We start from the raw sequence: 25,417 nt of genomic DNA, 5'->3' as shown, positions 1-25,417 counted from the left end.
AGCTTGAATATTTTTCCGTTTCACCAAATATGAGCACGTCGTTAACAATATTTGAAATGTAAATAAAATGGTTCATATGAAAAAATATCGAACATTGAACATTTTTGGCAATTAGAGACAAAGTATTTTTTACATTTCAAATATTGTTAACGATTTGCTGATTGGTTCAATATCGGGAAGTGTGGATGTAATTGGGACTGAGTTTAATATACTTTAGGATCATTACAAAATCAAACACACAACGTTCTTTACGCCGCAAGGAATAGGTTCAGTAATCCAATAAAACAGGATTTAAAAATAATTGTTTATTTATCGATACATAAGTAGGTTACTCAAACCAACACCCTCTTTAACAATTTACAATATATAATTCGGATGTTGATATTATACTACAGAATTCGAGTTTGTTAAACATTTCCATCTATCGTATGCGGGAAAAATGCATTCGTCTTTTGTGACATATCAAAAGGGGTATCTTTATTTAATTATCTACAATAATACATAAGATACGAAATGGTAACCAGAGTAGCACCTGCAACTTTTATTTTCAATGTACAATTGTCAGTTTAAAAAAGCTATATAATCTAAATACAATGTACAAATTGATTTTTATTCCAAACGTACAAAGCCTGTTTTTAACTTAAATCATTAAAATATTTGATATAAAATTATGAAAACTAAATCTACAGTAATTTTAAGCGCCAGGGCAACATCATAATGGAAACTTCTGTTGGATGTCAGTATATAGTCCAGGCGCTGACTGCAATTTTTACGTTTCATTGAACACAATAATGTTTACCTACCAATTTAAAATTATGTTTCATAAAGTAGGATTTACATTGTCTAGGTACACGCTCTTTTTCTTCTTTCTAATAATAGTTTAAAACATAACTAAAGGCCACCGCACACTAGCATCTCCCAAGCGTCGGCGTCTACTCAATTCTATGGCTGCTGCTCGACGTAACGTTGGCGCAACTCCGCAGCGACGCCATTTTCCATAGCGCTAACTAGACGTCGATGCTCAAAAGATGCTAGTGTAGGGTGGCTCTAAAAACCGACCATACACTGCTTAAAACTTACAATAAATTATACCGATCGAGTAATTCAATACGTAAAACTAAGTTGGTATTTAATATAAGATTATATTGAGTATTGGCGAAAACTTAAGAAAACCCGGAGAACGTATATGGGTGTTAAGATAATATTTAGGGAATATTATTGCTAACAGAAATATAATAAGAGTAGTATTTACAAAAGTCAATATAAAATTATTTAAACAAAATAGTAGGTACTGTAAACCGGGGTTACTTTGCAACTTGCGGGGAAAGTTTCAGGTTTCAAGAGAAAATTAGAAAAAAAAGTTTTCGGTTTTTAGCGTAAGTTATGCATTTATAGTCTTATTAAATAATTTATCACTTGCGTATAAGATTGTTTGTAACCTCGATTGACGGTAAACTTTTCATATTAATATATGGTTTTGAGGCCCCTATAGTTTAGTCATTATATTGAAAAATACGATGGTTCATTTCTTTCGCCTGTGTTTATTTTCATTTTTCCCAACCCAGTTTTTGACTAGGATTGACACCTAATTAATAAATATAAAACATTTCATAAGATAATATATGTAGAAATGTAAAATCAAGTGGCAGTGATTTGTTACATTATTTTAGTAACTAGTTTAAGTTAAATGTATCAGAAAATATTCTGTCAACATCTACTTGTTAACTATTACTCTAGATACATTCTATCTTATTTCCAAAATGGATAATACATAAAATCGATTAAAACATTTCAAAATATATAAACATAACTAAAGCCAAGGACGCATTTTTGTCCAAACAAAAAACGCAACAGAACACAAAATAATATAAAATACAGATTACACTACTGTACAAACAAATTTACAACAATGTAAATATTTACAAAAACGTTCATCTAGATCCAGATCAAAGATACAGTCACATTGATATAAAGCATTTCACAAAATAAATATAAAAAAACTTATATTTGCCACTCATGTCCTTCAGCAACATCAATGTGACAATACCTACTTCTTACAGTTAGATTATAATCGACTACCATTCAGGTGGCTATAGTTTATTCGGCTAAATAATGTTTTAACACAATTTTGCCGCATAAACTATAAATACAAGCTAATATGTCTCTACTGTGTTTGGGTTAAGGTGCATTTTAGTCCCACTCTCCGATGAACATGTGACGCGCGTGCGCCGGCGGAGGGGGAGGGAAGCCGCGGCCAGGCATGGGCAGGCGACCGTACAACGCATAGGGGTCATAATGCTCTCCATCTGAAAGGATTGTGGTCGTTAGTCTTAGTGCTAGCTACGTGCTAGACTGTGCCGATGGCGGTTGCATTTTTACCAATTTTAATCTTGGCACCTTCTTTTCCACAGGCACACCACTTTAAAGACGAGGAATGTGATACCTAAAAATTTCCATCCATTTTGACTTGAAAGTAATCGAAAAGTCTTACAAATCAAGTAATTGTCTCACAGGAGTTATGTCTAATGTATGTTTAGTATGGTAGGTAAAAATGCAACCGTCGCTTCGACTACACATCATCTAAGTGTCCAAGTCAGAGTCAGTGCGTTCGTGTCTATGCTACTTGTGTCACACAATTAAAATAGTAAAAACGGCAAAAAGGTTTGGATAATTATCAAAATCAAACTATCGAAAAATTGAAAAAAAAAAAGGAATGCAAAGCTCGCATTGTAAAGCGGCATAGGCTAATTCGCTACGGGTTTTCTAACTAAAGAATAAAATATACACTACTACTAAAATGTATGCACTTATAAACATACTATGTTTTTATCAAAAGGTAACACAGAAAAACATACAATTATGTGAGTAAAGAAACGGAACGTAACGTGAAGAAAAAGTACAATAAAGACAAGTGAATTTCAATAAAGCAAAGGAAAAGTTTTTGAAAAAAGAACAAGGTCAGAAACGTAGTAGAAAAACAACATTGAAAAGTGCCAAGTGCTGACAAGACAAAGAAACGAAAGGTGCTGTAGTGACCAATGGAGCTAGCTAACAACCATTTATACAAATGCTAATCTAAACTTAAATAATCTATGGAAATTATCATGTGATTTTTCCAATACATTTTTATGTTTCCGATTAGCATTTGTCAATAAAATATTGTCTAAGGGCCTGTTTATACATTGATTAGTATTTAGAGCGAGTTCATACATTGGCTACTTGCGTTTAGTGGCAAGTGTATGAACTCGCACTAAACACTAATCAATGATAAACAGGCCCTTGAGGCCAATTCAAACTTATATTGTGACATCGAAATTATATCTAAATCGATGTCAGAGCGAGACACATTGGCAATTGACATCATTCAGATACCATTTTGGTGTCACAATGTCAGTTCGAATTGGCCTACTTAGCTACGCCCCAGAAACAAGAACGCATTCTGAAGCAAGTCAAGCTAAGCAACAGAAAAATGTCGTTTAAATACCAAGATTGGAGCGAAGAGCCTTCAAAGTGCGGGTTAGTCTTTATGTACACTAGCGGGGTTGTTGGATGACGAGTGGTCGCAGCCGGCGCTCCCTGTCGGGATAGAATTGGTACATGAGTTTCTCTTTCCTTGGACCGTACGCACCGATTCCGCTTTCGTATGAACGGGCATGCCATAGAGCTTGGGGTGGCATGGGGGCATGAGCGAACGGGGCCATATGCGGCGGGAAGGCTGGGTGCGGATGAGCAACGCTGAAGCGCTTGCTTGGGACGGGCGCGTCTTTGAGTGTGAGGCGCTCGGTCATGGCCGGGAGGATGTGCTTCGCGTTGGTTTTTACGAAGTTCGGAACGCGGGCGCGCAGACCGCAGTAGTACGGGTCATCTGGAATGGAAGAAACGGTTTATAAGAGCATCTGTTTTTATTTGACACGTCCGAATACACGATTGGGTCATTTTAAACATACTTCATTTACAGCCATATATATGGTTTTTCCTGTAACAGGAGTAATAAATTAAACTGTAGGCTGTACTCCTCAAATTCACCATCATTTGTTCAGCAACTTTTAAAAATAACTTATGTTTAAATTTTTATTACACATTGAAGTTAATTCTAAGACGCAATGTATTGCGAATTTTGTTACGTTTAAAGCGTGACAAGCAACGTCAAACACACTGATGTCAGCGTACATTGAAAATAATATTAAATTTGTATGAAAAAGATAAAATCTAAATATTTCATAATTTTTAAAAGTTGTTAATCAAAAGTTATATCGTCTTAGGAGTACAATATATGGTTTAATTATTTGCTCGTGTTACAGGAAACAACCGGTATTTGTATGATCAAAAAACTGAAATACCTATTTAGAAAGTATATTTAAGAGTTGAGTATTGAAAAAATGCCTAGCACTTTTTTATATTTAATGCAATACGATATAAAGTGATCGTCGCTTAGTCTATAATTTATTTTCCTGAATGCTCTCCAAAACATGTTGATTCTACAATTTACACTGATAACCACTGGTTATGCTATATGGCAACTTGTTATCTAAGTATCAGTGAATATTAAACATTTAGTAACTATTTTTACAGTACATATGGTGCTATTTTACCGCACTAGTGCGCAAATTAGCATATTACGTTACTGTGTCAAACATTTAAAGGGCCATATGTACTGTAAAACGTTGTACGATACATGTGCGAATAGGTAATTCGCAACTCGTGTCGATTTAAAACACTCCCTTCGGTCGTGTTTTAATTTATCGCCACTCGATTCGAATTTCCTATTTTTCGCACTTGTATCGTAATGTAGTATTACAGTACATATGGTGCTACTTTACCGCACTAGTGCGAAAATTAGCATATTACGTTACTGTGTCGAACATTTAAAGGGCCATATGTACTGTAAAACGTTGTACGATACATGTGCGAATAGGTAATCCGCAAGGTGTCGATTTAATTTATCGCTACTCGTTTTGAATTTCCTATTTTCGCACTTGTTTCGTAACTATTCTCTAACAAGGACCTAAGTGCTTCTGGGCATTTTCCGTAAATCGACAACCATTGTGCCTATTTTGCGTGAAACGAGGTAGCGCTACTCTAACCACCCCAGCCCGCGTAGCCAACGTGCATATCGTTCGTCCGTGGTGAACGAAACGCAACTGTCACAGTCGCACTAATAAGGAAGAGTGATAGAGAGAAATGACTACGCTACGCTAAGGAGCGTTAACGATTGTAACGTTGGCTACGCGGCCAGCTCCTCCACGAAGCCTAGCAAAGTTTCCAGGTTGCTAACTGCCTCTCTTAGTGTACACGAAGTCCCTAGGTATTCGTTCCTGTATACTTCAACGGAACAGTAACCTTATAAAAAATAATAAATACATAATTAATGTTACAGGGACATTCTTACACAAATTAACTAAGTTGTGGGATATATATACTATACAAATACTTAAAAATCATTAACATCTGTGAAATCTAAAATGCGGTTGATAGTCGTTTGTTTCGAAGATATTCTGTTATGTCGACATATTTTATTTTTAATTAAAAGAGACACAATGCATCTGTTCTGCGTAGTTTTGTAAAGAGTTTAAATAGTTGATTTTTCTGAACAAGGATAAAGTCAGACCATGGCAAATTTTACGCCAAGACCTACCGTAAGTACCTATAGCTTCCATACATAGTCACTGCCAGTCGCGGACCTACCCTATAGTATTAAATGCCGAGCAAATATCAAGGATATACAAATGCCAGCGTTTGCGACACCCATTGTGCTCGTCACAATCAGCTTGGGAACACGTCTCGCGAATGTGGGAATTATCGCTTTTTTAATTAAACAAATGGAGGTATAATAATTGTTAGATATAACGGAGCGGCGGAGGTGTTCATAAATATCTGAAAACGTAATTTTCGTCAAGGTTTTTAATTTCACGTCCATGTACATACATATTTTAGGATCTTAATCACAATAACAAATACGACTGCTTCTCGAACTCAACATTTTTAGCTAGCTATTTCATTACCTACTTGCAAAACTTTTATTTTATTTATTTTTATGGTAACTATAAATATCTGTTCTGATAAACATTAAAATCACATTATAACTAATATTTAAATTACAAAATTAGTGCATAATTTTATCAATGTCAACTTAAAAAGTAGGTAAGTTTTATTTGTCCTCACACTATTTAATCGTCAGAATAAATTCCTGCCGTCAAACCCGCGGTATAAACATTATGAGCAGGGATCGTACATATCATGCCGTTGACGGAAAAATGATCGCTACATAGATTAAGTATGATTCAAATTAGTCTTTTCGTAATAAGGTAAGATAATAATATTTATTTCATTTAAAAAATCCAAAATTATAACAATCAATCATTAATAATAAATCCTTTGTAAACCTCTTTAGTTCACTGATATAGATTCTTGCCAATCAGTACACAGAAACGTCTGTCTTGCATTTTATTGTCACTCAACTAAATAATAGATTGTTAATTTATAAAATATATTTTGATTTATGTAAGTTCAGTGTATTTTACGTAATAAATATTTATTTTTCTACACGTGAATAATTATCAAACTTTTTAGTATTGTTTAAAAAATCCCTGTATGTTAAATTACGTAATTTTAAGTCAACAGCAAAACATGTACGGGCCCTGATTATGAGAAATGATTTGTGTTTATTTGATCAATTTGTAATGTAATTTTCTCAAACTTGCTATGAAATGATGACATGACTTACGTCAAATCAGGTCCGGAAATACTACATATCAGGTGCGATGAGTGAAGATGATATGTAAAGGAATTTCATACTGCCTTACACACATAGGACTGTAAAGCCACCTTCTTTTGTTTTTTAACGTCAAATTGTGACACAACGTCTTGGCATCCAACCATCAACTAGCTTCAATTAGCTTGATACGGTGATTTGTTGTGCATATTCGTTGCTAAGCAACGGCGGTGGCGCATCGCGCAGGCGCGCGGACTTACGCGCGTAAGGTTGTACACCGCTGGTAGAGTGGCGAGCCGAGTAGGTCGCCACAAAACAAATTGACTACAATTTTTTGTTTTAATTGCAAGTTTGAGAAAAGCACTATACATATCTCGGCGAGAAACGGGGTTGCCGGCCGCGTATCTCTTCTCTATCCTACGTGGGTTGCAGGCCAAGCCCCGGCCTCTATAGTAATGTACTATTGCTTACCGTATTTTTTATTATCTTTCCCCTTGTCGGACTTGCCGCGCGCGAGCTGCGGCAGGCGGCCGTCCTCTAAGTCATCGTAATCAGGCTGAAAAAAAAAAATTATATACTTAATTATTTGCTTATATAAGTTTAAAATCTAAAACTAATTGATAACTAAGTACTTAACTATAAATTTGAATTGATTTTGATATTTCCTCCTCCAATCATCAACACATTATTTCGATCGACTCAAAAAATACAAATACAAATTCGTTTATTACATTACTTTGTACAGCAGTTCATAGGTATAAATGTTAGGTAGGTAAGTAGTCCACCTTAGGTACAAAGTGTAGGTATTTATTCAACAATGTGCTACAATTTGATTGTGTAAGTAATGAAAAAGGTGCGGGTACAGCTTGCTGGATTTAAACCCGCCCTTGGTCAGCTAATTGGAGAGGTATCGGTATTTCGGACTCTTGGAATTTCTTAATCGTTGTCACAAGATAAATCTATTTTTCTACTCGTCGACTATAATGGTTGAATTAAGATTTCGTATACCAAACTATAATTGCGTATTTTTTATGTATGGGCAACTATAAAGAATTTGACCAATCACGTGCCGCCGCGCTCTCATAAAAAAAACGACACTGGGTTTAAATCTATCCGCTATCCGCTAAAGTGCAACCGGCTAAAATGTAGACAATATAGTCCAAAACCGTTTCTTCCAAATAATAATTGCTTGGTATTATAGTCGTATTTATTCATACACCTTAAAAATAATAAAGGTTCTTGAACATAGGGTACTCATTTATACATACGTATGTAATTTGTTCTTTTACAAATTCTATAAATGTCCGCATTATTTAATATCTAACGTCAATATTTATGTTTGGATTATTAACTAGTTTATATTAAATCTAGTGTAGAAATTTTACTTTTAAGTCGTGTTAATTTACCAATTCATAAGTACTCTGAGTAGTTTTAAAGTCACGTCCCACTTTAACCCGGCTAAAGGTAAACTCGTGGCATAATGGTCCGCATTATATCTCGGAATAATTGTGTATTACCAATTATCCAGACACGTTGGATACAATTGCAAAACGCCCTATTATTACCACTACCTTGAAGCTGAAAATAGCTTGAGAATTGCGGAGATATTTTTAACAGTTGAGTGTATATTAGACACAAGCGCTAAATTATTTCAAGCGAACATGACATGGCCGTTAAAACATTGTAACATGATTTTAACCCGAATTTTGATTTGACGACCGCTCTGGCCTAGTGGGTAGTGAGCCTGCCTATGAAGCCGATGGTCCCGGGTTCAAATCCTATTAAGGGCATTTATTCGTGTGATGAGCATGGATATTTGTTCCTGAGTCATTGGTGTTTTCTATGTATTTAAGTATTTATAAATATTTATATATTATATATACCGTTGTCTAAGTACCCTCAACACAAGCCTTATTGAGCTTACCGTGGGACTTAGTCAATTTGTGTAATAATGTCCTATAATATTTATTATTATTATATGTACAATGTACATTGTAGATATTCGGTTAATAGAAATATTGAAACAACTTGATTCCTAAGTCACTGTGAAACCTACATTTACTACTCTAAATATTGACATAACATTGATTTAAATAGTAAACTAAAAAAAAACAGTAAAATTATTATGACACTTAATATGAAAATTAGAATAAATAAAAACTACACTCATTCCTCTTATTGGGGTTATAATACCAGCATAAGAAAGAGACAGTATGTCCTAACTTTACTTAACTAATAAGCGATTCTTGCTAATCTATGCTGTGATTTTTAAATACCGGGAAGTAATACAAACAAATGTAATAGTGGCAGCAATAGTTGTTGTTGTTGAAATAAACAATATTATTAACAGAACTTGTTAAACTAACGCAGAAAAAGTTATTAACACGTGCTTGGAATTCAATTCAGAAGATCAAACATCACTGTTAAGTGATTATGTTTTACCGACACCAATTTCTATTTACAGTCTCTCACGTCCCAAATCCCCGTTTATTGAGACATAACTAAAATTAATCCTTCGTCGAAATAACTCGAACATGACAAGCAAATAGTCTTCACTGCCTCCCGTTTTTTCCCATCTTTAGCTTTCTCTGGGTCTTCATGCATCGTCATTTGGTCGTGACCATCGGTCATGGAATCATTTGATTTATCTGTAAAATCACTAAAGGTAATATATCGGATTTGTGATCAAAAGGGCTTTTCAATTTTCGAATCGTTTTTGTAGGTATCGTTTAAGGAATTTTCAAAGACGTTTTTACTATGTTAAACGTTGTAATGTTGAACTAAGTAATGACATGATTTAACCAAGTACCTAAGGACAAACACTTAATGTAGGTACAGTATATATAGTAGAAACGTTCGAAAACTACTTTATTTGATTAGCAAATGCTGGCGTGCAAGTAATTAGTATTTCATGTTTAGTTTAAGTTGTAGCCGTTGTAGGATCTCTTAAAGTCAAGTCTAGGCGTTCTGCACGAAGACATAGACACTAAATATATATTGACAAACTTTTTTCAGGCTCGCTTTCCCACAAAAGATTAATTGAATAAAAAACAAATTAAAATAGTAGATTGCAAAAATAATCACCATATTATTATTCTTAAAACCATGAGCTAAAGAAACTGATATCGGGGCGCGTTCATAACTTTCCTGCCTTGATAAAATCCTTTTATATGACGTCCATATGGACATTAGTTGCATCCAATCGACATGCGATAGCATCATTGTTCGGCGCCTATGCCATATGATTTTGTACAATATATAGTCAACTGCTATCTAAAAGTACTTTAAGATTACCTATTCTTGATAGGTCTTTGTTTTTTGAGTTTGCTATTGTAGTTTGTTGGTTTGTGGCTCTGATAATAGGGTTGTTTCCAATTTTTCGAAACGCTTGTATTACGTTCTATATTAACTAAAAGTTGCCCTAAAATTCAACTTTTATGCTAAAAACGGCTTTAAATATGTTAAATTAACAAAATATATTTTGAGAGATTCTTTCGCGCCCATAACGCTCTTTGAAAATTGTGTGACGTCACAGTTTACGGTTTGACACATAACTACATACACACGTAGAAGATACGAACTGTAAACTGACATTTGTCATTTGTTGTTTATCGCCTAACTGTCAACAGTGTCAATCCGAGAGTTGTGACGTCACCAGAATCTTCAATGACGTTTCGAGTTTGGTCACGTGACGTGTGCCAAAAGATATTTTAAATTCAATATTTACAAAAATATGGTCATTACAGGTCCCCTAAAAGTAGTTTAACATGTTCTTATAATCCAAAAGAATTTATTGGGATACAATTCTGCCCTAAGATTTGTATTTTACATTATCTTTTTATTACGAGACCAGGAATTTTGTATGTAAAGTATATACACGTAACTTTTATTACTCCTGACTTTTGTCGAGTATACAATGAAATTCTAAATAAGGTGTAAACAAAAACCGCAAATAAGGTAACTAAAACTTTGTACTGTATCTTTGAAATTATGATAATTGCTGAGGGACTGAGTGTCGTAATTTTTCACGGAACTTTACATCTTCCTTTCGATTCTTTCTTTCATCAAAACTATTTATAAATAAATAAATAAATATTATAGGACATTATTACACAAATTGACTAAGTCCCACAGTAAGCTCAATAAGGCTTGTGTTGAGGGTACTTAGACAACGATATATATAATATATAAATATGTATGTATAAATACATAGAAAACACCCATGACTCAGGAACAAATTATTATTTTATTAATTGATAATACGTGCACCGAAAAAATCATTTCATTAATTTAAAAGTCGCACTCATTTTCAGCGCTAAACAATCTCTACTAAATATTCTTATATGGGTATTTGATTTAAGGCAAACTTTTTGTTTAAGAATCCGCAGCAAGCTCGGGTCTCCATACAAACGTAGTTACGCTCTCAAAAGGTATATCTATGCCTGTAAAACTAATTACAATGTAGCTTCAGATCTCATAGTTAAAAAAATACAGCGAATTTAAATTATTCGTACAGTACTTGTTTTTGCTCTATTTTATTTGTTTTAAAAGCTGGAGCTACTTATAAACTAATTACAGGCATAGATATACCTCATGTCATTGTACGTGCAAAGTTTCATTACGATCCAACACGTAGTTTTAATATGAGAACGAAACTCTGCTCTGCTCTGGAGTTGCAGGCGTACATAGGCTACGGAAACTGCTTACCATCAGGCGGGCCGTATGCTTGTTTGCCGACGTAGTATATTAAAAAAAAACTCAGTTTGAATGGGAAGATGAAATTCTTCCGAGATTGTTGCGGAGTGTTTTATATTCTTTCAATGCACACTATCTTTGTGACTTGGGTTCTTTATTCAACAATCATTAATCACGTCAGTTGACTCGTTTTTGTATTCGATTTGCATTCATCAGATTTATCGGACTTTAATGCATTTGTTGGATGAGAATTGCCCATACCATGCTTAAAAGCTCCTGAGGATTTATTGTTCGAGCTTTAGGTATGATTTTTGCAAATTAAGTAGTTTTTTATTCAACGAAATCATTGTACAGTACTTATTTTTTATAAACTCTCGCTAAAAGCATTGTACGGGGTTCCTTTTATGTCTTTGCTAAGAGCTGTCAGCAATATACGAATAAGCAAAAAATTGCATCAAATTTGAATTCATGTGCGGTATTTTATTACTTACCCGTACTATTCTTGTACGATATGGCATAGAAACTTGATAATAATGTAAAGTATCACGATTGACGATTGCGTAATTAAAGTATGTATTCAAGTCACAAATTGTGACTCACAATACTAGCAAAAAAAAACCCGTTTGAAGCATGGACTCCCCCACATATACCATTTTTAGTACTGACCTAAGAGTTCTTACCCATATAAGCGTTTCTTGAATAATTATACTAGTACACAACTTTGGGAAAATACAAATTATTTTTCACTACACCAACTGGTAAAGGCTCTTTTGATTGTTCAAAAACGAATGAGAAAGTTGCGTTTTATCCACATGTGGGGTAAAGTAATCAGATGCAAATTTTGAATCGTTTCCTTATGTTAGCTGGTAGAATTGACTTTTAAATGATGATTTTGGATGATAAATATTTAATTACGTTCATTTGGATTTGATTTGGTTTGTTTTGTTTTGGTATTTCATAGTTATTGTTTTCCTCGCGTTAGTGTGGTGAAAAATGTTAAGTTTCATTTGGAGGCAAAGTTTGTTTAACCCTCGTGCCTTGAAACCCTCGCAACGCTCAAGATTCCACTTCTGGAATCACTCGCTACGCTCGTGGTTAAATTTTGGAATCTTTCGCTTGCTCGGGTATCAATATTAGCACGAGCGGTTAAACAACAACTTTGCCCCCTTGTAAAACAAATAATTTGTGTTTTTTAAGTAGGTAGGTAGTCAGATTTAGATGTCATATTATTAAAAAAACGTGACGAAGCCCTCCAGTGGTGAAGGCCGGATTTCAGTTTTTAATAATAATAGTAGTGAAACGATGTGACAATTTTTTTAAGCCTTGTTTTTAATTACCGTTCAATTTAATTTAATTTTAGAGTTACTTATTTTTTTTATTTACTCTATCATCAATTATCTTGTACCTATGTAAAATAAGCTTTTTCGTAATTTTCTAAAGTTTTCGGATAGCACAATGATAAATTTACTGTTATGGTTTTTAAATTATGATGCTCGTTCTTTCCTTTATCATCGAGACCATCACATTCTAACAACTAAGTGTGAGAGTGACACGACACGATAGACGACAAAAGTCCAACCATCGTATCCCGACTCTTCAATGCAATCACACTTCGGCTGCAACCAAACGAGAAACAAAGCCTAACCACCCGCCATATGATTACGAAGCACATTCGTAAGCAATTTTCACTTGATAATAAATTATTTTCTTTATTCCAAGTGCATTATCTAAAGGCAACCGCAATACGAATGTGATGAGTTTAAATCACGATGGGTTTTTTAGCCTTTCAATTTAGCACCATTTTGCCATTTCTGTAAGTAATATTAATGGGTTTAAAATTGGTTTGTAAGGCTAGCCGGTTCAAGTAGCCAGAAAAGGTAACATCCGTTTTAAGTGATCAGAAAATTATTTGTACAACAATTTAAAGCGATATAAAACTGCATTCTAAGATCTAGGTTATGAAGTAGAATGAACTTTCAAACGAAAATCCTAACTTTTATATGAAACTTGCGGTCCTGGGTACGAATTTTGGTAAAGTCTCGCGTTTGTTGCTTAAAGTCCACTTTAAACTCTCGCGTTTTGTACACATATTAAATTTAATACTATGAACAGACTGCTACGATATAATTTCCTTATTTTTACCTCAAATCCGGTTGAAAATAATGAGATTGTATCGCGATAGACTGGTTCATAGCATTAAATATTTAGTAAAGTTAGTCAAAGTCACCAGACTATAATAGGTGACTTTCAAACCGGAGGCTGCGGTTTCGAACCTGGATCGTACCAATAATTTTCAAGCGTCAACTGGACACTAAAGTCTAACATATATAGATATTCGTTTGTGTATGAAACCAACTGACCTTGGGAATATCAGCAGGCCCATATCCATTCTCCCTAGGCGGCAGTTTCGGGGGTTTGTCCCCCCTCCTCTGTCCCATCTGCATCATCAGCTGTTCTCTGGTGGCGGCTACCACGCCGTGACCGTTCAGCCCGTAGCCTGAGCTCCCTGAAGACCCGGAGTTGGCGTTGGAACTGGCGATGCTGTAGGGGTCCTCGTCGGGAATCGGGATGCGCGGACGGTTCTTGATGTCCATGGGACGTTGTACTGGAAAGAAAAAAATGTGTAAGAAGAGGTTCCACAAGAATGTTATTCAGAGAAACTACGTGAAGGTTATAAATTTTCATGTTTCCGTAGAATAGAAAGTCGGTTGCACTAAACCATCTGTCATAATCAAAACGTTGGCTAAATTTATTATATGGAAAATTCCATACTTTAGTGCTGCAATTATGGTCGATGCAACTGACTGTTATATAATAAGTAAGTAAGAATTAATTAATAAGTTTAATCTATTAACAACGTATACCAAAGTGTAATTATTTAAACGTCACTGGACCTGTAATTATCATTATATAAAAAAAGATTCAGTATCAGTTAAATTGTCAGTTTCACTGTTTGAATTAAGTTTTCTACACTAGGACAATTTTGCGTTTCTGAATAGTTATCGTATAAGCAGTTCTTGTTAACTTTCCAAGGTTAATAGGTTTAGATCACACCTGTTTATAAGAAAAATATGTTTTACACAAGTAAACACCTACTGAATTTAGCCACCTTTAAATCATGGCAAAAGTTTCTTCACTATTCTCTACTTAAGAAACAAAACGAACCAAGTCTTATCGCTCCACAGAATTTAAGCTCTAACACCTAAACACACATAGCCTAAACGTTCACGTTTAGAACCACTCAAAGTGCTCACAGTATTACCAAACCCAATAAGCATTCGGTATAATTCGTAAACGCTTGCAACAACCGAAGTGAATTCTCGTGACGATACATCGGATGGCAATCACGCCGCTTCACGACAAGCAACCTACACACTCCAAGTATAAAACGACATACGCTCATACTAAGTACACGTCGGGTCATACCTTTAGTCAGGATGCCCGTGTAGTTATTAGCTAAAGGTTGAGTTTCATTATTCTGGGTCATTGTCTTTTGACACCTTAATGTCAGATTGTCGATGGTTTAAGGGCGGGTCTATTGATATGTCAAAACGATTAACAAATATGATTTTTAATGACACTTGCTATAAGCGAAACGTCAACAGATCACGACTTCGATTTGTTTGGTTCTAATAACTATTTACCATCATCCACACAGTTAAACGTATTTTCGTTAAACTCAATTGCGAAGGTGCAAGGTCTAAAAAGGTCAGCTGGCAGCTTCATTCAAGATTAAAGACTATGCCAACATCGAATAATCTTTTGTAGATTCGAGCGACAGAGAGAAGGATAACGTTTTTTGATTTTTCAATATTGGCGGACTACCGACGCGGTGGATTGGCGACTAGAGGGACTACGCTCTAGTGATAGACATGATTTTAAGCTATAAACAAGTTTCGTACCTATTTTACGAAACGTTTTAGCTGTACACAACTTTTAACACCTTAACTTCACGGTATAAACACATCAAAAATCTTATTAACTGAAACGCCAAAGAAACGGCACTAACCAATACTTATGATGTTTCGTATTGACAGCTCACCTGTTAACACAAACTGTTTATAAATAACTTCTTATAAGATAAGCCCTTTTAAAACAGAAATAAAATGATAGATTGAACATTCGACAAAGCGGAAGTGAACCTCTCTACTATTGGGTAATGTATGCCCACTATTATTACAATGTAAGTATTATGGTACCTTTAGACGTACCCAATTTTATTAATGCATTTGGTTCTATGATATAATTCAATTAGTAGTAGTTTCGTTTAGTGATTTCATTTGGTTCAGGAAGTTTGGTCCGATTTTGAAGGTCGATCAGATGAAATAACCTATAGTTAACTAATAGCAGATTAGATTACTGAGATTTTGATCTACATTAGTTTAATGAAGTACTATTTATTTTTATAAATAAAAAAAATATTATTATTTTGGTTGTGGTTCCCCGCCTGCGATACTTACCATCAACAACAATATTCTTGTGGGGCTTGTTTTCCTCTTTTTTAGTGAGCAGTCGGGTTTTTTTTTTTTTATATAATAATTATTATTTTTATTTATAATTTGTGACACTCCCGTGATCAAAACGAATCTAACGATACCTCATACATCAAAATCCATCAAGCTGTTTAGGCTACAGGAGGCCACAAAGAAACAGACATACATACATACATACACTCGTAAAACATTACTCCCTTTGGCAGTCGAGTAAAAACTTAAACTTTTGTTTTGATAAGACAATTGTAAATTAACACAAATTTTAAATTGGCTCCAGTTAAAATAAAATAGGACTAAAGAACTACACGCGCCTTTTAAGTTTGATGCTTTAGGTTCAGTATTAGCATAATAATATATTTTTTAGCGATATAATTATATTAACTCTATTCATTCGGTAAAGTGTTTTTTTTATTTTATTTGGGCGACAAATACACTGGCACACATAATACGTTCCCCGAATGCAAAGTATGAGGTTGCCAGGCAAAGTTTGATTTCATTATCCGGCGTGAAGTTTTTTTGGGTGATACAAGTTCTATATACGCGACTGTACACATTGCTGTGAGCAACTTTTATTATGAGAGCAACCCTGAAATAAATAAAAAAATCTAGTATTTCACGCTGAAGCTCAACTCGACAATTTTATGGAGATCAGCAGTGACAGCATGGTTCCATTTATATCGCTTGACACTATGCCCGTCACTTTCACACTTACATATTTGTTAGAAAGTGACAGGCATGGTGACAAATAATAAAGAACCGACCATCTTAGCCCTACTGGATATTTTTATGGGATTTCAAAGTGGGTGCTATAGTATAAAAGTTAGTCATAGAAATAAGTAGAATTGCGTACCTACATATATCTTGTATTACCTAAACAATGTCACCCAGTATTTTCGCAGAATACAACGAATAACATTACTTTTTTAGATGTGAAGTAAGATAAATACCTATAAACTAATGGAAATTCCGTAGACGCAACACGATTAGAATCTAGATTATCTCACACGACATGAATACTAAATAACAATGTATCTATTTTTAATATCTTGTTAGCAAAGATTTGTTCTTATTTGCTCCATTTTTGCGCCATCCAGCCGTTTTGATATCGCTTCCTATTGTCGTTCTGTTTTGCATAACATCAGTCACGATCTTAATGTTTCAATTGCCTCGTTTTGGAGCCGGAGGCAAATTCTGTATTAACAATTTGTGTTGGTTTTCTTCTTATTTTGATACTATTTTGAGTCATGTCATCAGACAACTCACGCGCACCATAGATAAAATAAATACATATTTTGGGACAATGTTATGAATATTACAGTCATCAACTTCGTCCTACTGTTAGCTCAATAAAGGGGCCCGCTGTTACCAGTTTGCAGGGCGATATTGATCTGTCAGTTATTCGTGATTGTCAGCTTTTGCGAATAACTGACAGGCTGATATCGTCCTGCGAATGGTAATTAGTGGGCCCCTTTAGGCTTGTTGTAAGTAGCTACTAGACGACGAAAAATAATGAAACGAGCAAAATGCGACAAAAGACGACTTGAGCGCCGATCAGAACTAAAATAATGTATGGAAATAGTCATGGCTTTTTGGAACAATCTGTCAACCCGATACATTTCTTTTCGTTCGAAGCTTGTCGATGTACGATTGTCGTTTTGACAAAGTTCGCCCCCAGATTGCATTACGTCAGCATAAATCCTGGTGAGCTGCTAACGCCAGTCGAATCACTGAAGATATCAAAATAAGATGAAAACCTTTTCAAATCGTTAAGACCGAATCGTGCTCCCGAAGTGAATTCTGCAGTAATGGGTATCGCCGAACCATGCCATTCCGTGGCGGTGATCTAGTTATGCCATACTAAGTCACGAATACGACGACCTTCATGATGAAATCGAAATTCGTCGGAGTGTGTATGAAGAAGTGTTGAAAGCAATAGTTTTACGGTAAGTAAGCAAACGAGCATAATATGAGTAGTAGGCACTAAGGCTTAGTATTAAGACTTGCATTCTCAAGATTAAATATGGGTAGACAAGTTTTCATAACTGAAATTATTCTTAAAAGTAAACCAGAAGGTCTGTTTCCTAAGTAGGCGAACCTGTGATTTAGGATAAATATAATTATTAATTACAATAACAAGGTAAGAGATTCATGATCAAAGATAATGAGGTTATGTTATAACAAATGGCTTTTATTTGTAAAAAACTACCAGTCTTAACCTTACATACGGGGCGTACGATTTGGCATTGAACATCGATCCTGGACTAATTGTAAATCTCATTTATACTCTTAAAGATCAGTATCATTTAATATTAAGAGCGTAACTTATAACAAAAGCACCGATAATGATATTTGAAGGTCCCGCCGCCCTAAATGATCTAATTAGACATAGATGATATCGCGATCGTGATGATCTCTTTTAATGTGAGAAGCATTAGCGTAGCCTATCGATTACACGCACTTAACAGTCAATCGATAAGACCAGTTGCATCGAAATCACGCCTCAAACTATCGATTGAGAAACAGTAGCAGCAAGCGAGTTCGATGACATCGCCGTTTACGATAGTTAATTTCTACAAAAACGGCATCCACACGGCTGTGTCACGACTTACAACAGAAAACATCGGCAGCTAGATTTATTTGAGTTCCCCAACCCGATAAACGGCACCAGACCGCGAAACCACTAGGAAATCTAGGAACCTATCTTATCCGGAATCACGGGAATCTTGTGCGGTTTCTTTCCCATAGATACCGGCAAAACCAATGTTGATAGTTGTTAAGTTGGCAATATGGAAGGTTAGAAATGGTCAAGAGCGAAATGAGGTACAATACAACATAGATCGAAGGAAGATTGCATTGTTGCACAATAAAGACTACTGAGTGAGCCTCTGCATATTTGATGCGGTTGCGTGCTCTGAGAACTAAATCAGATCCGTAATTTGTTATAAAATTGCACGTCCTAAATATAACCACAGCAGATGTAGAAATAGCTTCCGGATTCTCAAAGCCTCCTGTGGCATATTTAAATTGGTGTATGGATATTGGGCATCTGCATTTATCAGCTGTTGACCAATTCCGGAAGACTTGTGCGCTATTACAGTGCGTCCAACCCACAGCCTTGCCTTTTTAAAAACCAGTTCACTTTTATTCGACGAGACTATTATTGGGAACCAGTTGATGATTATTTTTAAGGCCGTCATATATTTGTGTCTTTACAACAGACTTGAACGGAAGAGGTCCTATTTATAGACGATGTTAATATGTTTAAACAGGCGCCTAATTAACTATTTTTGAAGTGAATACTAAAATTAATAAGGTCACTATTGCGAATACCAATAGTTAACGCTCAAGAATCTTTACCTGAGCTCATGTATAAAACTACAAAAATAAATAAGTCTTTTATAAAATTACTTTTCCATGTTTAGTTTTAGCTATTGTTAATTTAAACGCATATAAGGCATATCTGCATATCGCCGTCGGCTTAACTGGCTCCCTGTTCGTGAACGTAGATCGTTGCGAATTTTGTGCACACTATACTCTGTTTTATTCGATCCAACAGCACCCGACTATCTCAGATCCAAATTTCATTTTATAACAGCCCGAACAGGTTGCACCCTTCGCGAGTCCCGTAGTCTCAAGCTTACTGTTCCTTGTCATAGTTCTGGTTTTGTCTCTAACTCCTTCACCGTTCAAGCGATCCGGCTTTGGAATGATCTCCCACTCAACATCAGACAGGCTCAATCAAACCAAGCTCTCGTTTAAGCGTATGTAACGCAAGCACTTTTTCGACAAGCTCTCTGGTTAATTATCCTTCGTAGTCATAGTATTTTTTGCACTGGGTACATAAATTAATATATATGTATGTATATTTAATTATAGTATATATATTTATGTAAGTTTATTACCGTTAGTATATATTATTTATCGCTATTTTGCTTGTTTTAAGTTACTTATTCTGTTTTTTTTTTGTTTAATGCCTGCACGTACTACTGTTTCTGTTTAGCCTGATGGTTGACTGGTAGAGAATGCCTTTAGGCATTAAGTTCGCCATTTGTACTTTATTTGTTATATTGTGCAATAAAGTTTAAATAAATAAATAAAGAAGGTGGATTCTTAATACACATGTTGAACACGACAGTCGATTTTTAATTACAGCCTAGTTAAGTTTTTGCAATATATTTTTTTATTTCAAGTAAACTTAAAGTCAAGGTCCGGTCCGTACAGTGCCAGTTTTGCGTGAGAATGCATTTCATAGTTGTATATTCGTTAGTAATTTTAACGATAAGGTGTGGAGGTCGGCTTATTGTTATATCGTCGTAGGTTTGAGACAAGGTAACTGTATCATTGTTGGTATATTCGGCGTTGGCGCCGGGTAAATACAAAACGTCGTATGTATTACTAATTTCTTTAACTACATAAGTCTTTTTCGAATTAGATTCGTTCAATTCCATTCAATGTTAATTGGATAGGTGATGACTCGTGACGTTTGATCGAGTCCTTGTAATATTTGTACAATACAAACAAGATTGATCGTTTGTGTATGTTAAAACATACTCAATGGATATATACATTTGTTTAAGAGTAAAAGTGTCTATGGTTAAGACAAAAGCGAAATATGTAATAGACATCTTGATTACTATGAATTAGTCTTCAATATATTTTTTAACAAAGATATAATTTAGTTTAAGAGTAAAAGTGTATTTGGTTAAGACAACAGCGAAATATGTAATAGACATCTTGATTACTATGAATTAGTCTTTAATATTTTTTTTAACTATGATATAATTTAGTTTAAGAGTAAAAGTGTATATGGTTAAGACAACAGCGAAATATGTAATAGACATCTTGATTACTATGAATTAGTCTTCAATATTTTTTTGAACAATGATATAATTTAACACTCTGTTTGTAAACGAGGTACCTTTTAACATTTACTTCTGAATATTAAATATAATGGCCGCCAACGTAGTAATTATCTACAAATGTTTTTTATACTAAAGTTTTCCTACCACGATCCAATTTCGCAAAAGAATAGATTATTGATTAAGTGACTTGGCAATTACCATGCTTGTACCTCATCGAATTTGAATTAGAAAAAATAACCTTTTAATTCCTTGAGTACCTAAAGAACACAATATTTATGACGTTTTTATTGATTTAGCTATATTTCGCGATAACTTAGCCAACTTTAAGAGAACTTGAATTTTTTTTAATAAATTGGAAAGAAGCAAACATCATAAGTTTTTCGGTTGCAAAAATTAAAGATTAAGATTCACTTATTCTCATCTCGTACGAGAAAATAGTCATCTATTTAGTAGTCAGTTTTAATTTTCAAAGCCAGGACTTATTCCTGTTTTAATAGTTTCATTGTCATGAGCAGTATGTCACTGTCTCTGATTACATTGCGTGGTTTGTTTGCTATGACATTTATTGTGCCTTTTATGCCAACTCACACCGGTCTTGTGATATTTCTACCGATTCATTTCTTTACTTTGTCACAAACAATGTTTTGAACTTTTTTGTTTTATGACTATTATGACAATGGGACAGACAACAAATTGCTGTAGTTATTTACTGGATCTGGATTTAGTTTAAATGTTACAGTTGAAATTTTTAAATAGGAACTTAGATTTTATAATAATAACAATTTAACTAAAGTATATAGTAGCGCATTTAAGAAAATAATGCTACTTAGATACAATCTTTAAACTATTAATTTTGATGAATACATATAAGCTGCCAACTGCTTACCATAATTGAAACTTATAAAACTTTTTAAAACTTTTAACTTTTGTAAATTAAAAAAACCGACCAAGAGTCGAACTCGTGCACGAAGAGTTCCGTACCATTACGTAAAAAATGGCAAAAAATTACGTTTGTTGTATGGTAGCCCCACTTACATATTTATTTTATTCTGTTATTAGTATTTGTTGTTACAGCGGCAACAGTAATACATCATCTGTGAAAAATTCAACTGTCTAGCTATCTCGGTTCATGAGATACAGCCTGGTGACAGACGGACGGACGAACAGCGAAGTCTCAGTAATAGGGTCCCGTTTGATTGGGTACGGAACCCTAAAAATGGCAAAAAATCACGTTTGTTGTAGCCCCACTTAAATATTTATTTTATTCTGTTATTAGTATTTGTTGTTACAGCGGCAACAGAAATACATCATCTGTGAAAATTTCAACTGTCTAGCTATAACAGTTCATGAGATACAGCCTGGTGACAGACAGACATACAGATGGACAGTGGAGTCTTAGTAATAGAGTCCCGTGTACTCTAGAGACTCTTTGGGTACGGAAACTTAAAAAGAGAAGAAAATACAGTCATATGTTTTATCAATGTGGTAGGGTCACATTTTTTCGTTTCATTTCATCGGTCATCGATCATATTTTCTTATCAAATTTATAAGTTAAGTTAATAGACGTAAGGTCAATAAAAAACTCATTACACATTCAATAATGCGGAAGCACCCAAAATACATACATGTTCAATAAAACTTGGACCCTATTAAGTATGGCGCTCTAGAAACCATTTAGCAAATACGAGACACTCATTTCCTAGTAATTTTTTGTCCTGCTTTAAACTTGTTATTCATGCAGATTTTTAATTATTATTTTACTAACTTGTGTTGATTCTTAATCGGCCTCCTCTAGTTTGCAATTACTTGGTGATTTATATAAGCAGCAAAAAATGTTACATTTGCTTTGCATACAAATACATACTTTAATTACCACCAATATTATGTACGTACTGCGTAAGTGTTCAGAGTAGGGCTGCATTTTATATAGTATTAGTTTTAAAATTAGAACTACTGTGGTTGTGTGGTAAAATACTAAACGGTTGGGTCGCGCGTTTATGTCTTTTGTACTACATTGTTATCTGTTGAGATACTTACCAATTTTCATAAATGATTTAGGTTTTATAGTAAAAAAGTATTATTTTAGTTCACTCGTAGAAAAAGTATTGTATACAATAGTGATATAATCACGCTTTTCAAACTCGTACCATACTTAGGCAACTCTGCAAGCTTCGTTGCCTAAACACGGTACTCGACTGAAAAGCTTTTTATTATACCACGATTGTTTAAAATACTATTTAACAAATATTAAATTATGTTACATTCTAATAAATCCAATAGGATAAAAATATGTTTTTTTTTCCCAAACACATGTTTTACGTCATTGTTTTGTAAATCGTGAACCCACGTTATCCATTCGTTAGCTATAACTGGCAAAAACACCATATTTTAATGGATTGCTAATATTTTAACGCTCCTCTGTATCTAAGGTTGATCACAGTGAACTTCAACACTAGTATTATTCATAGAATATGCCATGCACTTCTCCATAAACAAACCAGCATAAGTTTGACTTTTGGTTAAGAATACAGCATGTTACTGAAATATTATAATAATATTGTGATATTAAACCAAAAACTTTTTAACAAAAAATAAAACCGACTTCAAAAATTACCAAAAGCGCCATACATGTACCTACCTATAACATTTGAAGAGTTCCCTCGATTTCTCCAAGATCCCATCATCAGACCACGATTTGGTGCCAACGGGACCATCTCGGGGTTATACCCGTTCGATTAAAAAAAAAATTGAAAATCGGTTCACGATTCTCGGAGATATCGAGTAACATACATACAAAAAAAAAGTTTGAAGTCGGTTAAAAAGTAAATTCAAGTTTTTTGCTATTTTAATGAATTGTGTCTATTATTTATTAATTACAGGGTATTTTAGCAACCCTAAGCCATATTTTGAAAATATATAGCAACCTTTACCATGGGACCAACCCTGAAACCTAAAAGAAAATCGGTTATTTCGTACATTTTGGCTGATCACAAGTCGATGATGATATGGTAGAATTTTTTTAAATACTACGTCGGTGGCAAACAAGCATACGGCCCGCCTGATGGTAAGCAGTCTCCGTAGCTTATGTACGCCTGCAACTCCAGAGGAAATACAAGCGCGTTGCCGACCCTAGCATCCCGCCCCCCTCGTAAATATATATAGAGTAAAGCCAACTTTTTTTCCGCTATTGGGGTCGGTCTCATAATAAAACTTTCTCAATATGATATTTCCCCCCATAGTTTAATTTCGAGGTCAATTTATGCTAGACCGGTTCACATTCAAGGCAAAATGTGTTGTGAATATCTAGGCTGGTCGGTTCACATTGAACTTGAAATGATGATCAATAGACTAGTTTTTAGCACGGAAATATTTTTTTGGTCAAAATTATGAACTCATATGTACGCGTCGTATGTTAATAATAATTTTGGACATATTTTATTGTTTCGAGCCGTTTGCGTCGGTATAATTTAAGCGTGAGCTATTAATTTTTTTTTGAGATGTGATTTATTGAAATTTTAATGTTATCGAATTTAGTTAAAACGAATACATTTTTCTTAGTGAGTGCTGTTACACGATGACGCGCAGGTTTGTCAAATCTAACCTTCAATAAATAACACGTCTGAATTTAGTTATGCCACTATCTAAGTCTAGAATTTTAAATATAAATACAATACGACCATACGTTTAACGACCGGTTTGGCCTAGTGGGTAGTGACCCTGCCTACGAAGCTGATGGTCCCGGGTTCAAATCCTGGTAAGGGCATTTATTCGTGTGATCAGCATGGATATTTGTTCCTGAGTTATGGGTGTTTTCTATGTATTTAAGTATTTATAAATATTTATATATTATATATATCGTTGTCTAAGTACCCTCAACACAAGCCTTATTGAGCTTACTGTGGGACTTGGTCAATTTGTGTAATAATGTCGTATAATATTTATTTATTTTTTTATAAATAACTTTTTATTTTGAAAGTAAAAATGTCGATTTAGTAGTGTAAACATGCTAAAAATAGATAATTGAAAATGAAAACATTGATGTTTTATTCACATATTATGTATTTTATCTGTAGTTCTTTAAAGAAATCAATAATATTTTACAGTTTTCACTATTCCTCATTTCATAATTTATGTGGAATCTGTACTCATGAGTTGTTCTTCTTTCAACTTTACGGTCATTAATTATAAAATAGCTAAATCTCAGACATTAACAATATGAAGCGTTGCAAACTAAACCAGAACGTGTGACAATGACATAACTAGACGCTCTGTTTAAACCACATTTAAATCATGTAACTTTACGTTGCCTTCTCATTATAAAATTTAATGAACCAGTATGTTATAAGTATACATTTCTAGGTCCTACCTTTAAATATTGTTTAAAGAATCTGAGGCCCTAGCCAAAATGACGGTGAATCGTACGATGTTCTGCCTTTTCGCAGAACTTTTTTTGGCCGTTTTTCATCTGCCAACCAACATTTGCCGAAGTTTTACTTTGACAACTAACGATTAGCAAATTTTTGTATGGCAACGTTTCAATTGTTGTAGAATTATTCCAAAGCAGATTATTATAATGCCTTTATACTTTTCGGAGACTTATCATTTGTCAAATCTTTCACTTCGAACAACTCTTGGACGAATAACGTTACAAATAA

General features: G+C 34.4%; 1 protein-coding gene across 1 annotated transcript in view; it reads right to left on the bottom strand.

The window, feature by feature from the left end:
* Window positions 1-290: 290 nt before the first annotated feature.
* LOC133519355 (uncharacterized) overlaps window positions 291-25,417 on the bottom strand; it is a 207,741-nt gene continuing 182,614 nt past the window's right edge. The window contains exons 7-10 of the mRNA XM_061853397.1: window positions 13,768-14,012; window positions 7,184-7,268; window positions 3,629-3,865; window positions 291-2,306 (exon numbers count right to left, since the gene is read on the bottom strand). Coding sequence (XP_061709381.1) covers window positions 2,191-2,306; window positions 3,629-3,865; window positions 7,184-7,268; window positions 13,768-14,012 — 683 coding nt within the window. The 3' untranslated portion in view covers window positions 291-2,190. The remainder of the gene's footprint in view (window positions 2,307-3,628; window positions 3,866-7,183; window positions 7,269-13,767; window positions 14,013-25,417) is intronic.

Source organism: Cydia pomonella, chromosome 6, assembly GCF_033807575.1.
Source record: "Cydia pomonella isolate Wapato2018A chromosome 6, ilCydPomo1, whole genome shotgun sequence".
NCBI classification, from domain to species: Eukaryota; Metazoa; Arthropoda; class Insecta; order Lepidoptera; family Tortricidae; genus Cydia; species Cydia pomonella.
Note: the sequence above shows the minus strand (reverse complement) of the source record. Positions and strands in the feature narration are given on the sequence as shown.